This window comes from Myiozetetes cayanensis, unplaced genomic scaffold (assembly GCF_022539395.1).
Source record: "Myiozetetes cayanensis isolate MyiCay16 unplaced genomic scaffold, myiCay2020 scf5-8, whole genome shotgun sequence".
In the NCBI taxonomy this organism is placed as follows: domain Eukaryota; kingdom Metazoa; phylum Chordata; class Aves; order Passeriformes; family Tyrannidae; genus Myiozetetes; species Myiozetetes cayanensis.
This window is the reverse complement of record NW_026087742.1, coordinates 42,761,476-42,776,767: the sequence shown is the minus strand read 5'-3', so window position 1 is coordinate 42,776,767 and position 15,292 is coordinate 42,761,476. Positions and strand designations below refer to the sequence as shown.

The following is a 15,292-nucleotide window of genomic DNA, read 5'->3' as shown; positions in this document are numbered from 1 at the left end:
CAGGTGAGCCTTTTAAAGCAAGTTCAGTGAAGAATGGCACAGCTTACCTTTTGTGTATTTGAAAAATACTGTTGCCATTTCTAGCCCAGATTGAACATCATGCCTAAAATGCAGATATAATTGTAGATTTATGTGCTTGAACCATAACCAATGTTGCTGATCAGTTCTGTTCATAAAGTGTTGTTCTGTACAGTATTTTGAAACAGAAGCTGAATTTGAAACGTTTAAAGTCATGTGCTTCTCTTCTAGCTGAGTAAACTGAAAAATAGGCTACCAGCATACGAAGAGTAGAATTTAATATGCTTGACGGCAAAAAACCCTTTTTACAATTTTTTTTCAGGGCACAATTAGAAAATGAGAAGAAGAAAAGGGAGATAGCAGAAAAGGAGAAGGAGAGAATAGAGCGTGAAAAGGAAGAACTAATGGAACGCTTAAGACAAATTGAGGAACAAACCATGAAGGCTCAGAAAGGTGAGCTCTTACTGGTCATGGATTTCTTAAATCTGATGATGATGTTTAGTTTAGTAGGGTAGCTCAGTTCCACAATTCTTTTTTATGTTGGAGGGTTTTTTGTTATTTTATGGGGGGTTTTAAAAGTTTATTTTTCTAATAATAGCAATATTTGATGTAAAAGATACTATTTTTTAGTGTTCAGATGACGGTGTGCATGCATTTGCTTGTATCTTTTTAACATAAAACCAATTTCTAATATTACAGAAATTCCAGTTTAGTAAAAAGGTAATTAATGGATACACGGTTCAACTCAGGATTATGAAAGGCTTAAAGTGCTGAAAACCTGGAGTTGGAGGGAGCAGGGAAATTAGAGATGAAGATTCAAAGTAAATTCCTCTAGGGTTTTGTTGAATTTAGCTTGTAACTTGGAAATTCCTTTTTCCTTCATTTTCCTATTCCCTTGTAAGATCTGAGAAATTGAAAATTAAAATCTTGTCGGGTTTTAGTGACAAAAGATGTTTCACCAATGACAGTTCTTTGTGTTTAATCACCCTGTAGAGTCCCTGCCCCCATGACTTCCAAGTCCCTCCTCTTCCTGTTGTTTTAGGTTTTTTTGCTTCAGGTTTGGTTTGCATTCATAAAAGTTTTGTTACTCCTTTCTTTTCTTAACTGTTGGCTTCAGGCACGATAGAGAGAATCACTGACTAAATCTATGCAAATAAGTTACATATGCCTGGCACTGCTCTCCAGCTCTTCCACTGCGTTTTTCAGTCTTTCAAGGCAAAACAGGTTGGACACATCCAGACAGGTAACACACTAACTGTGTGTTTAAGGGAGAGCTATTTGGCCCAGGACAAAAGAGCGTCAGGGTGATTCTGGAGGTTTGACAATATACATTTTCTCATAACTTATGTAAGCAATATAGCCCAATTTCTGATGCAATACATAATGTTCATGTATTGCTGATCTTTTTAGCCTTCTGGTCACATATGGAAAAGTCTTTATATAAATGGTGTCTGTTCTGTAGTTCATGTGGTATTTTAGTGTTCTCCATCTTCATGGAAAGGTTTGTTTGAGCGGTGTTTTCAAATAGTAACATGTTTTATTTAGTTTTCTAAGTACTCCATTTGCAGAACCCCACATACTTGTGATGCTATTCATTTAATTTTATAACTGAAGTAGCAGGAAGCCTGGGAAAACAACTGATGAATAATGGTTACCTGAGACCTACTTAAAACTACAAGTGCAAAGATAAAGCATATGTCAGCATACCTGGGGAGATGCTTTTCTAGTATTAAACCATATGGTGAAGGGCAAATGGATTGTTCCAAAAAATAAGTCATTATTAAGCTTTTCAGGTGAAGGAGTCTGTGGCAGCTATGCCTAGCCAAAAACATAGTGGAAAACTTATCATTAAAATCAGCAAAGAGCTTTAGACTTTTTTTATAGTCACTTAATTTTTCACATCAGAGTAGGAGTGTAATTTGTCTGTTTAAATCTTACCTTGCAGTACTGGTAGATTATTACTTCATCCTATTTCATGAATGGTTCTACCTTTTAGATTTCAATACTTTGGTAACCAGGCACCTACACAACTATTACCCCTCACTTGATTTAAAACTGTCGTCCTCTTTCGTACAGAGAATTTTTCTGGCCCTTGAAATTGGTCTTGGGTCATTTTGCTGAAGGCACATGCCTAAATATTCAGCTTCAGTTAAGGAATCTGTCAGGTATTTCAGTACAGTAGGAGAGTTTTTTGCTCACTACAAGAGAGTGTGATTTAATGTGCATGAAATCTCCTTACTAGTAAGAGTGAGGGTGTATGTTCATGTATATGTACATATATTTTGGTGTTTAGTTTTATCAGTGAGGTGACAATTTTCTGAAACACTGGGCTGTAAGAACTACCTGGTGAGATGAAGTATATGTCCAAAATAAGTCGGGGTGGGGAAATCAAGACGTGTAAAAAGGCTTCAGGTAATGTGCTTAACAGCTTTTCTTAGCTTGAGTCAACCTTGTAAATCTTTGTTAGTGTTGTAGGTTACTTTATTTTGAGTGTGTTACAGCTGTTATCTGTGTTACATATGAGGAAGAGTTTGGTAGTGATACCTTGTCTGCAAACTTTCCTCTTGGCAGAGCTAGAGGAACAGACTAGAAGAGCTCTAGAATTGGATCAAGAACGAAAGCGTGCAAAAGAGGAAGCAGAGCGCCTGGAAAAAGAACGTCGAGCAGCTGAATCAGCTAAAGCTGCTCTAGCCAAGCAAGCAGCTGATCAAATGAAGAACCAGGAACAGCTAGTAAGAGACTTCAACTCTATTTTAAAAAAAAAAAAATCGTAAAAGGTAGTTGAAAATTTAGATTTTATTCTTGCTTCTGTCAAATGAAGAAGTACATTGAAATAGGTAAATATGTGAGATACCATTACAGATTGTTGTTGGGAGCTGCTTTAGAAATCTGCTTTAGATTTACCACTACTTTGCAAGACAAAAATAAAACTCTGGAGCTACAGGAAATTAAATGAAGACCTTTTGTACTGACAGCATTACATTCTCTTTCTAGTAGTGTCAGGCTTATCCAGCTGAGAACAAGAGTAGCTTTTTTCTGCAGTCCACTGGGAAACCTGTTCTCTAAGACAGGTCTATTCTGAAGCTTGGTTGTGGTGGGGAGTTGGTGACACTATGGTTTGTTGTGGTTGGGGTTTTTTTGTTGTTGCCTTTTCCGTCCCATTTCCAGCATTTGCAGAATCTTCTCACATTCTGTGCTAGACTGCTTGTAAGTTTGTGCATAATAATCAAGAAAGTCATGCAAATAGTAGAAGAAATGATTTCTCATCTGTAAACCAGCTTTTGATCTCCTGTAAATATAGCACAAAATTCTGAAGGCAAGATTTAGTTTAGTAGTATTGAGATTATGATCCAGAATCATAATCTTAATGATGAGATCATTAAGTTGTATTAGACTGAAACAACCTGAAATGCTAATTTGTAACTACAGCTTGCAGTTTCCCGGCAAGCTTTGGAAGTGCAGAAGGTAAATATTTTTTTTCTGGACTTATTTCCATCAGGCAAGAGTACTCTGATTCCCTCTCTCATGTATGCCTGAAATTTCTATTTTTAGCAGAGAAGTGATGGATAGTAACCAACTCCCTTCAAGCCAGGTTCATAGCAAGGGCTCAGCCTTCTTCCACTGCAAAGCCAAAATGATACCAAATGTAAACTTCTACTTTGTTTTTTTGTTTGTTTCAGGCAGCAGAAATTGCTGAATTCACAGCCAAGATTGCACTTCTAGAGGAGGCCAAGAAAAAGAAAGAAGAGGAAGCTTCAGAATGGCAGCACAAAGTAATGAACCCATGCTGTGTGAAGTCAGAACTTCAAAGAAACTAAGGGAGATGAGTGCGGAAATCCCACTGGAAGTCCATGTGGTTGAATCTCTCTCTTTCCCTTAGGCTTCAGAGAAGTCTTTCTTAAAGGTTTTTGTTCTCCAGTCTACTGGAGACAGCCTATGCTTCTATTTAAGTCACGTCTTGTTATTGCATAGCTGTGAAGGGGGGGAAATTCCCATCACAAAGGTATGGTCACAGATCAGAAATGGCCTTCTTTTGTATGATGACGTAATAGGTTGGAGCTTCACGTTAGAGAAGAAAACATCTCAGGAAGGAGGTGTATAAAATCATGAGTTGTGGTGAAAGTATGAACCAAAACAATAACAAAGGCACATAAAATGCAATTGAACAATAATTTAAAGCAAAATAGTATTTCTTCACAAAATCTGCAATTAATTATGTAATGGGAATACTTACTGTGTGCACAGGTTCAAAAAGTGATTGAAAAAATTTCATGATTTCTGGTTGAGTATGAAATTTGAAGACATCACCTTTGATTTAGGACATCTCTGAGCCTTACATTTCAGGATGCTAAGAAAGTGGAAAAGCAATCAGTATGACTGCTCTATTCTTTCACTCTTTTCTTGTCTACTTCTGGAAATAGCTTGACTCTGGTACAGCTGATTTTGAGTCATATCTTTTTTTACCCTGTATCTCTATTTGACAGTTTTCAGTGTGTAAGCTAGTCATGTTAGTTATAAGGAATAATTTCCATGTGTCTGAGAACATCTCAAATATTTATTTTTATTTTTCTGACTATTGTTAAAGAATTTTAGAAGATGCTAAATACTGTTTACTGTATTTAGGCTTTTGCAGCCCAAGAGGACTTGGAAAAGACCAAAGAAGAATTGAAATCTGTGATGTCTGCTCCTCCTCCACCCCCTCCCCCACCAGTTATTCCTCCAACAGAGAATGAACATGATGAGCATGATGAGAACAATGCTGAAGCCAGTGCCGAACTGTCTTCTGATGGTGTTATGAATCACAGGAGTGAAGAAGAACGGGTAACAGAAACACAGAAAAACGAACGTGTTAAGAAACAGCTCCAGGTAATGAAGATTCATAGTTGCATCAACGTAATTCAGGCGCTGGGTTTTCATTCTTTTTTTGTCAAAAATCTCGTTGAAGTTATGGTGTGCCAAGGAAATAGCTGTTTTATGATTTACTAGGTTTATTAGTAATTTACCAACAAATATCATTCATAGTGTTCTAGAAGTAGAATAGGTGGAAAGGTTGGATGTGAGATCGTGCTTGATAGCCTAAAAACGTTGGTACGTTGTTGCATTGGCCGATAAACGTGTCTAATAATTATATAATGTCCAGGACATTGAATATAATAATGCTTTCCTTTCTCAATACCCAAACTCATGAAGTGGTATGAACAGATGCTTGCTTAATATTATTTGCGTGTGTTTGCAGTCATTCACAGATGTTGCAAATGCAAAAACTCAATTATGCCCATTTTGGATTAATCTTATTTCCCTGAAATGGAGTGTTTCCTCCTAGAAAGTCTTACCCCTCAAAGTGTAATGTTTTATGTTAGTGTTAACCCTTTTCCTGGTTATGAAATGTCTGTTTGGGAAGAAAACAGAAGGAAAGCTGGTACTTAGCTATCTTAGTAGCATGTGTGTGCAATGTTCTTCCTGCTTGGTTGTCACTGACTAGGATCAGGGAGAAATAGAAGAGCTGTCTTTAGTCAAGCAAAAACTTAAAAATAAGGTGATTTTCCTGCTTTATCCTGCTGGTCCCTTTCTTCTTGGATGTTATGGTGTATGAGGCTTTGGTGTTGACTTTTTTTTTTAGTTTGATGCTCACACTTAAGTAAGGAAAGAATCCTATGCTCTCCTTATCTTTCCTTCTGCATTCTTTCTGATAAACCTCACAACTTGAGTTACTGAACAGCACAACAAGCATTTTGTAGGTTGGCATTCAAGAAGTTCTTGTCCAAATTGCAGAGTAGTTGTTACCAGAAACTCCAGAATAATTAAAAGTTTAGTCAAAGCGCTTAAATATAAATATTTTGTTCAACAGGCTTTAAGTTCTGAGTTGGCTCAAGCCAGAGATGAAACCAAGAAAACACAAAATGATGTCCTTCATGCTGAGAATGTTAAAGCAGGCCGCGATAAGTACAAGACTCTCCGACAAATCCGACAAGGCAATACAAAGCAGCGTATTGATGAGTTTGAAGCAATGTGAGAGCTGTTACTTTGCATATATGTTCCTCATAAAGCTGAACCACCAACAGAGAAAAAAAAGCAGGCCTTTGCAGATTTGATGGATTGCACCCCACTTTGCCAAAGCACTTAATACCAGGTTGACTACAGTGACTAGAAGACAAATTTTTAGGGAAGCTATTCAACAGTAAGGCAGTCTGTCAACCCTAGGTTTTGAGGGGGGGGAGGGTGTGGAGGTTAATAGCAGTTTTTTCCCCATCGTGTTTTTAGTTTCACTGCTTCCCGCCCCAGATGCGAAGCATAGAATGGAAACAGATGCGAAGTATAGAATGACTGACAAGTGTATATATTGCTTAACTTTAAGAAATAGAAAGAAGAATGGAACTGAACCTAAACTGGATAGGTACTATTTCAGTATGAAGTTTGAAATTAGTTTTTGATGTAGCTACACCATTAAGAGTTTAATATTCGCTGACTTTCAGTTTTGGTTGTTTTTTCCTTGTTTTGGTTTTTTTTTGTTTGTTTTGTTTTTGTGTTTTGTTTTTTGGGGTTTTTTTTTTTTTTTTTTTTTTCTCCCAAGTGAAATTCTTGTGGTGTTTCATGTCCTGTCATCATTGATGGTTTTCTTTGCCTACCTGTTCACAAAGGTCTGGATGGCAGGTGGTAGTTCCAGGAAATGTTTTTAAATGGAACACTACCTGTGGGCAGCACATGGCTGCTGATAGGCTCGAGTAAGTATTGCTTTCCTAGGTAATTCTTTTAGATGTGTAAAGTGTTCTAATGCAGCAAAGTGGGAAAAAATAAAAAAAAAAGCTTGATGTGCTATTTGCTTGTTATTATTTTATTTGCAGTAGGGAGACCTGGACCTTTCTGGCAAGGGAGCATATGAAAACATCAGTCCCAGGGAGGGGACAGTATCCTACCTCACTACTATGTACATGCTGACTGGTCCTTCAAACACCATGAAAAAACTGTTTAAATTGACTGTCACTACACAGTGATATCACAGATTGCTAGGAGTCTTTACTCCTGGGATTTTTGTTTTACTTCAGGATGGATTTATAGTGCTAAATACTGTCTAACTGCCTTCTGTTGAGTTTATATTGTAAAAACATCTGGTGTGTTTTAAAGCTGTAACTTGTCACTGGTATACTATTTTCTGGGAGGGGTGTAGAATGTGCGTGTCAGTCAGTTTGGGTTTCCAAATACAAAACGAAAGTTTCCAGAATTGGAGTAGAAGTGTGGTAGCTTCAGTTTTCAGTGAAGCTAGTATTGTAATAATCATATCTGATGTCAGATCAATAAGTCCTTTCCCTCTTGAAAAGGAGACCTGCTTTTTTGAGAAATTTGCTTATAAATTGAACTTTAATAACAACTTTACAGTTAATGTGGACTGCATTTATCCCTTATGTTAGAGTTCCCTAGTAAATATCTACAATGGAAGAACCTAACTTTCTCTGAGGATGGTTCAGCTTTTTTTCTGTTTGATATTATGCACTCATAAATTTACACTTATCTATTAAAATTTGCCATTTTATTAAACATTTTTTTTCATGCACAATAGGTTTAAATTTCTTACAAACAGTCCAACTATTTTTTTTTTATTTTGTGGAGTAAAAATTTGGCTATGTGGGGTGACATCATGAAAGTTAAATAAAGATACATTAATATATTTTTGGTTTGTGGGGCTAAACATATCTGCTTCACCATAAAGACTGATGTGCAGATGCTGTGCACATGCTTCGAAATGCTGCTTGGTGGAAGTTGGTGTTTCAGCTTGCAGTGCATTGTAAGAACAGTTTTTGTTTTATAGGCTTCATACACCGAAGCTTAAGCAAATTTATGAAGTGTTTGAACAGTTTGCCATAGCAGGTGAAATACTGTGCTTCCAGTGAGTTTTCATTTTTCCCTGGAAAGTGTGCACTAACACTGATACATCAGTTTCAGTGTTGGGGAAAAACACCAGTAAAGTTTATTGTTCATAAATCTACAACAAGTAGGGTAGGGCTGAATGAATTAGATCCATTTATAAAGCTGTGTGATTTTTTTTTTTTTTTTTCTAAATCTAAACAACCAGGAACAACCATTTGTAATACAGATTTTCACAACGAACAAAGTGGTAATAGCTGCTGTCATCAGCAGTTGGGAACACTTACTGGTGCAGAAATACTAAGAATACATTTAATGATTACTTGGTGAAGTAATTTTCCACATGCTTTTTCCTTTAGCATCATGTTTTGTGTTGTACAATTAAGCTACAATTACATCTACTATTTTGGATAACATTCATTGGTTAACAATAAAGAGATAAAGTTAATTTCTCTGAGGTCCATTGTTGTTATTTAATGCCTTTATTTCTGACAGCTTTACTGAGCACACTCCAGTAGTGTTTTCCAGAGAAGTGTACAAATTTTGATTATCTTTTGTTCCACGCTCTGGTCAGAATGGGGAAAAAATCAAATTATATCCCTAGAGAATGGTATTTTGCTTAAGAAATTACCACGTACAGTTGGGAGGAAGCACTGGTGTTTGTCGATTCAAAACAGGATGTGAATCATCAGAGCAAATTTGCTCTCTTGAGAACAGAGGGTAATTTGGCCATATAAGAACTCTGTGGGAAATGTAAGAACTTTCAATCACTGCCTACATATTGCTTAGCCCCAGGTTAAGTGAAATTTAGTTTAATGGGTCAATATCTTAAGCATTGAGAAACCTTGAAGTGTTTTTTTGATAACTGCTCATTACAGTGGACCATGCTATCAAATACATATGTTTTGGATAAGGGCGAGTTAATGGGCTTTCTCATCTGTCTAATACACTTGGAACAGTCCCATGTAAGTGGGTATACAAATAATCTGCTAAGCAGTTTTTGCATAAATTAGACCTCCTCTCAGGTGAGATTCTATTCTCTCTTGTGTTTGTTTGGCCTTGCACTCACTACAAGCACATGACCCTTTTTGTTACTCCATAGGGCAGAATTTCTGTGAGGAATTAAAACATTTACTTCATGTTTTAACTGTGCATATTTCTAGTTTGATGTTTCTTTCTTCTTGGAGCCCCTCTTGCTGAAGCATTAGATTTGAGGTTTGTGGCTTGTTAGAGAGCTTCTGCATAGGTATGTAATTTCAGAATATTGTGTTTGAAAGGGGAGGTAAGTGCTTTAGGAGGTTATTTTTTAAAAATATGCTCTTGAGGTGGAGAGAAAAGGATGCAAAATACTGCCCCTATTTACAGGCCAGACTAATACAATTGAGCAGAATGCCTCATTGTGAAAGAAGATATTCTGTCTTTTTGAGGTAGTCCCCTCTGCACATCAAAATCTACATTTTCTGTTGCTTGTACCAGTTTGAAAAGCCTCGTGCTTTTGCTTCTGAAAACGTATTCTCTAGGGCTGTTCATGTTAACTGCCTTAAGCACCACTGGGGATAAAGGAGGTTTGTTCTAAATGAAATATTTCAAACTTCTGAGAGCAAAGTACCTCAGATACGTTTTCTAAGTTTTTAATGAAAATAACAGAGATTAAAATGATTAGTTAAAACCTTTTGCTCTTGAAAAGGAACTCTTATGCAATCATTTTCCATGTCTGTTCATGTGGATAATCTAAAAAGTTGTTCTGCCCAAGACACTGTATTAGTTCCAAGAATCAGGGATTTTAACAAAGATGAGGAATCCCAGTAGGGTAGCTGATCCTAGTGTTCATAAATGTACTTTCTGAGTAAAAATATCATCATAAGAAAATTGAAAGCTTCCTTACAAAACAGCAAAGTTCCCTTATTAATGGAACTTTTCTCATACACGTGATTTAATTTATCTTGGCTAGGTGCTAGGATTTTCCTGGAAAATGTAATAGGTGTCAATGGATCAGCATGCAAACTGTGGTGATTTCTTTGACCCCCTTCAGACCACGTTCTGCCGTTTGTGCTTGGAGATGGAGAGCGCCTGCCTCCCAGCCGAGGTGCCGTGCTGGCTGCCAGCTTGGGGGGTGGCTGGGGAAATGGTTCTGGCTGGCCACTGTGAGCACCTGCCAGACAGTGTGTCCCTCTGCTCCTATTCCCAAGCAGCACAGGGCAGTGTCTGTCCTCCCCAGCCAGTTGGTCCGCAGACATGTGAGTCCTACATGACTGGTCCTTTATCCCAGTTTGCAGACCCAGTCAGCAGCAAGGAGCAACATAGGTCTGAAAGGGGCGACATTACTGGTAGAGGGCTATAAGAGGGAAACAAACACAAATGTTGCGTGTCAGAATCCCTTACTGGCCCACTTACGTGTGTTGAAGACTCATTTTCGGTGCACTACTGCAGCATCTGTGTGACCAATAATTTGTTTAGCCAACTCAGCAGCCAATTTGTTGGAACAAGTTTCACTTTTCACTTCGCTGAGCTGAGTCTATATCTAAAGGCATAGGCTAGTTATTTGATTTTGTTTTGATTCATGGAGTTTGTCACTTGTGTTCGTTTTACTGTCTGAGTTGATAAACTGCTACTTTGGAGTGCAATTAGAGCAACTTTGGCTTGTTTTGCTTTCTCTTCCTTCCATGCAAGGAGATTGCCGCCACGTCAAATGTGTATGTTTTGTTCAATGTGAATGAAGTAGGCTCACCAAGCCCAAAAGAGTTTCCCACCAAACCATCAAATTTCTTCACAAGAAGGGACCACAGTATCTGCAGCCTGCAATATTCTATTCAGTAAGAGACAGCTTGTGCCCACATAGCTTATAGCTCAGGAAAGACAAAGTTAGCAAAAGGAAATTGAGCATTTTGAATTGCTGGTATTCCATGAGGTGTTTATATTGGCTTTTGTAAATAATGTGTCAGAGTGTTTCTTTTCACAGCAGTAGGCTTTAGGCAGCAGAAGAAACGAGGGCAGATGGAAATGCACATCAAAGGAGGAGGCCTGCTTGGTGTAAATATTCCTAATACACGTGTGCATAACAGTTAATGTTTCCTGTGCTCTGGATAAGTGGATCAGGTGAAAAGAGATCAAGCTCAGAGGTAGGACAATTGCATTGCTTTTCCTGTTGTTTGGTTTCTTTTGTTTGTTTGTTTACTTTTAAGCTACCTTATTTACAGAGGAGGAGGTACCATTATCTGAAGGCTGTTAGAAAGCCTGCTGCCCAGAACCAAAAGGTCTTGGAGTTCTTAAGGCGGTGCCGTATGTTCCCAGACTGGCTTCTGTATTATAACTTGCTAAATTTCAGCAGAAGACATTCTCTGCAGTCTGGTAATTTTGCCTTAGCACATTTGTGCTTTGTCAAGAACTGTCAAGAACTGTGTCCCTGCACTGTTCTGGCTGCCCCACTGCTTGTTCCAGCAACACAAAACCCCCGTGTACCCATGTGAAACAGTAATCGCACGACAGGCTCTGTGACTGCATACGCTGAACTCTGCGGGATCTTGTATCCAATCTACAGCTCCCTATGGCCTCAGCTTTCACACTTCTTATTCACCCTTGATTTCTTCATTAAACTTGATACAGTATTTAACTTCTTAATCTCTAGCTTCAATAAGGTTCTACTAAACTGCACTTCCAGTGAATCGCTGACTACTGTGTCAAATGTTTTCTTAAAATACATTATACTGAGGAGTTGAAGTTGCCACACTTTTCTTTTATTCAAATAGCACTTCTGATTATTTAATAGTATTTGTGAATATGGTAATTCCAGTTGTGTTGTCAGAAAGAGATTAATTTGCATTGGGACAGAGGCTCAAAACTTTTCTACCAAGTGCACTTCGATCTCCAGCAAAATAAGCTGAGAAATAACATCCAGAATACACAGACCAGCCGATCCTGCCACCACCTTTATTGCTGGGAACAAATTCATTTAGGTTTAGGGATTTGGGACAGGACCGCAACCTTGTTCGCACATCAGAAAAATTTCTAAAAATGGTAAGAAATTTTCATACCATTAATTGGCACTTCTGCTCTTTGTTTCCTGTCTTTAATAGTTTTTCTTCAGTTAAATCCACTTTCTGAATTCTTGGATCTCTTCTCTTGTGAGCAGTGTTTTGGGCATCCATCTTGCTGCTCTGTGCTAATTGCTGTATTTCATAGCATTTGGAAACACAGCTCTTCCTCTTCTTTTGCATTTGGGATCTTGGTGTTGTTTTCAACAAAGCCAGTGAACTCATCTTTAAATTTAGAGCAATTACTGCTTCTTCTTGGGATAATCTTTGGATTGATTTTGACTACATGTCTTCTTATCAGTTCACACATGGCATATGCCACCTTATAGAATAAATAACTGAATTGACTAGTTAATAATTTCTAGTAGCTTTCTGGAGAACAGAATCTCAGAAAACAAGTTTGTTAATGCAGAATCTGAATTAAAGTGTTTATACCCACGAGGTTCAACTTTGAGCCCAGCACTACTCAAACACACAAGGGAGCACATGGAAGAGAAATTCTGTGCTGTCACTGTGTAACTCATCTGCCTGCCTGGACTAGGCAAGAGAAAGCACTGGAGCAGGATGGTAGTGCCTGTCCAAACAGCAGAGTTGTCAGGCACAACTGCGTGGTGCTGTGGCTTTGCTTTTCTGCACAACAGGTGCGCTGGATGTAAAAATACTGGGGGAAAAAAAAAACACAACCAAAAAAAACCCCCCATAAAATAGTTGGTTTGTCCTGTGGAGCCTTGTTTAAGAGAGTTACGCTTCTATGGCTGCCTGGGTTTGCAGGTCACCCTGGTAAAAACTGAACTCCTCTATAGCATAAGTGCAGATACCTGAGAGGAGGAGTCGGGTATCCCATGGCTCTTCAGCCCGTCGTGCCTTTAAGAAGCAGTGGCAGGTGTGTGCGGGAAAAAGTCTTATATCTGTCTCTGTTCATTTTAACATGGGGCCATGAAAATAAAATCTGGAGAACCTGCTTTCTACCAGTTACATTTGTACCCTTTGGGATGGCCCTTTTGTATGTGTTTCTCCTGCTCTCGATCTAGTTCTTCTCAACTCTCTTTTCTGCTTTACTGCTGGATTTGGCCTTGTCTTTGGTGTTTTGTTTGTTTTTTTTGCGTGGTTTTTTTTTTGCTCGTTTCTTTTTCTTGCTAATGTGTCATGCCATGTGTTTCATCCAAAGAACAGATTTCAGTTTAGATCACTGAGATCTTTAATGCAATTAAATAAGTTTGTGTCAGTATGAGAATGCAAATCAAGACAGGGAAGGGCCATGTTACGTAATTATTAGTTTAAAAACATTGTGGGGGGAGGTTTAAACCTTAAGTCTTAGCAAAAAAATATGTTGCATTAGCTGAATACTTAGACTACAAGGTGAAAACTAGAGGCAGACAGCTACATATGGCATGCTGGACTTCTCAGACTAAATTCATGATAGAAAAGTAATTTGGTAAAATTTACCAGGCTTTTTATTTATTTGCATTTACTGAATTATTTAGAGAGCACTAAAGAAGAAAATATTGTGTACTTCGTTCTTCAGCCATATATCCTTCAATTGCCTCTATTGTGGCTTATTCTACCAATTTAAAAGTAAAAATGCTTTTTTTCCTCTCCAGTGATTCTGTAAAATTGTGTTTTGCCTATGACACTGTAACTAGCTTTGCAGTCTGAAGCTTAATGGATGAAACTGTTTTCTGAGGGAAAGGTATTATGATTTGCTTTGTGTTTAACTGAGCTTGATAATTTGTATGTGTGTGTATATATATATATACACACATATATATTAAAAAATGCATTATAGCATGGTTAAACTGGAGGTTTCTAATACAGAATGTGGCGTCAGTCCTCGTAACGGCTGTATTAAAGTGAAATACACAAGTTACTGCTTATATAAACTTTGATCTTAAATAGTTTTAGAAATTATACTTTTTAAAACTGTGTTTAAAATATGATTTAAGAGAGTATTATAGCAGGCAGAGAGTGAGTGTGGTTCAGTTTTGATCTTTGATCTCAAAATCAGGTCTACTTACCTGCATGTTTGATTTTAGCTTCCTGTGAAAGCCAGTTGTTTCTGGCGTCCTCTTAGTACCAGGAAACACTTCATTGGTTTCAGTGGTGCTTTCACAGCCTGCAGTTTCGCTCGCTGACAGAAACCTATTTCTCGTCCCCACCCCTGTCCAGGAATTGCTGTCAGACTTTTAAAACACCAGAGTCTTAACCACAGATATTATTTGCTTATACTCAAGCCCTGTAAGTTCTCACTAACTTTCTGTGCCAGAAGATTATTTGTGTGGGAAACAGGCCGTGGTGTATATTTGATGTAATATTCCTACACGTTACATGCTGTAGCTGCATTCATAAATGTAAAAAAGTGCTACTGAAGGCTTCTTACTTTTGAATAGCTACTCATTCCCCCTGCTTACTAATGACAAAGAGAATCTGGTCATTAAATATTTTTCTTGATTCCTTTTAAATAAAATTCTGATATATTAATACTTAGAGCTGTAGTTTTCATCCTCTAAAACAGAATGAGAGGTTCACGCTATAAGAAGGCTGAACAAAAAATACCAGTAATTACTCTATTTAAGGAAGTAATTCTCCAAAAGGAAAGCAATTTTTAAGCCACTTCAACAATGAATTGTAAAAATGAACAATGAACTGTAGCAAGTGAATAATGAATTGTAAGAATCAACGTGGAAAATACACAGTTTTGAAATGTATCTTCACTCAAGTAAGTTTTTACTCATTGTAAAGATCTCCACCAGAAAACTTTAAACTTTAGGAAAGAAATCAGTTTGAGAGGTTCTTTATGCTGTCATCACCTTTTCTCCAAAAGGCTCATGCAAGGCAATGAACTGAACAAACTAAACCCTAGAGCTTACACAGCAAACGGCACATCTACTGTGCTAAAAGGAAAAGATCTCTGAAATCATACTGGCTGTGATTGAATGTTCTACAAATATGTCCTGTATTTGGTGTATTTGGGCACAAGGCATCTTACTTTAGCCATCTTTGGGAGCAGTTTTAACACAGTCTTTTACCTATGTTGCACTCAGCTGTGGTCTCTGTTACCTGCAACAGCAAATTGGTCCTTTAGAACTATTCTCTGGGTGGATTTTCAGTTGTGTTCTTTATAATGCTAAAATTTTATATGGAAACTGGACTGGTATGTGCAAAAATTTGGCATAGAGGAGTCCTTAAAGAGAGTTGGACCTGCTCGCCAAGTTGAAAGTCAGCAAAGACAGGTTCTGGGTGTCCCTGGGGCCTTGGCCACAAGAATCGTGTCTTCCTTAAATCACTCTGTTTCTCATGCTCTCTCATTCTGCTGACATCTTAAGAAAAAAATGTCAGAAAAAGGAATAGTCAGAAAAGTCAGAAATTAAATACGAAATAGTTAA

At 37.8% G+C, this 15,292-nt stretch overlaps 1 protein-coding gene across 3 annotated transcripts in view; it reads left to right on the top strand.

Moving 5' to 3' along the window:
- The window catches only part of RDX (radixin), a 44,953-nt gene that overhangs the window by 28,844 nt on the left and 817 nt on the right, over window positions 1–15,292 (top strand). For 2 of the 3 annotated variants that reach the window (XM_050331841.1, XM_050331842.1), the window contains exons 10-14: window positions 341–471; window positions 2,590–2,750; window positions 3,699–3,791; window positions 4,642–4,884; window positions 5,867–6,027. In XM_050331841.1, coding sequence (XP_050187798.1) covers window positions 341–471; window positions 2,590–2,750; window positions 3,699–3,791; window positions 4,642–4,884; window positions 5,867–6,027 — 789 coding nt within the window. Of the gene's footprint in view, window positions 1–340; window positions 472–2,589; window positions 2,751–3,698; window positions 3,792–4,641; window positions 4,885–5,866; window positions 8,327–15,292 lie in introns of those variants that run through there. The other variant, XM_050331843.1, reaches the window with a different exon arrangement.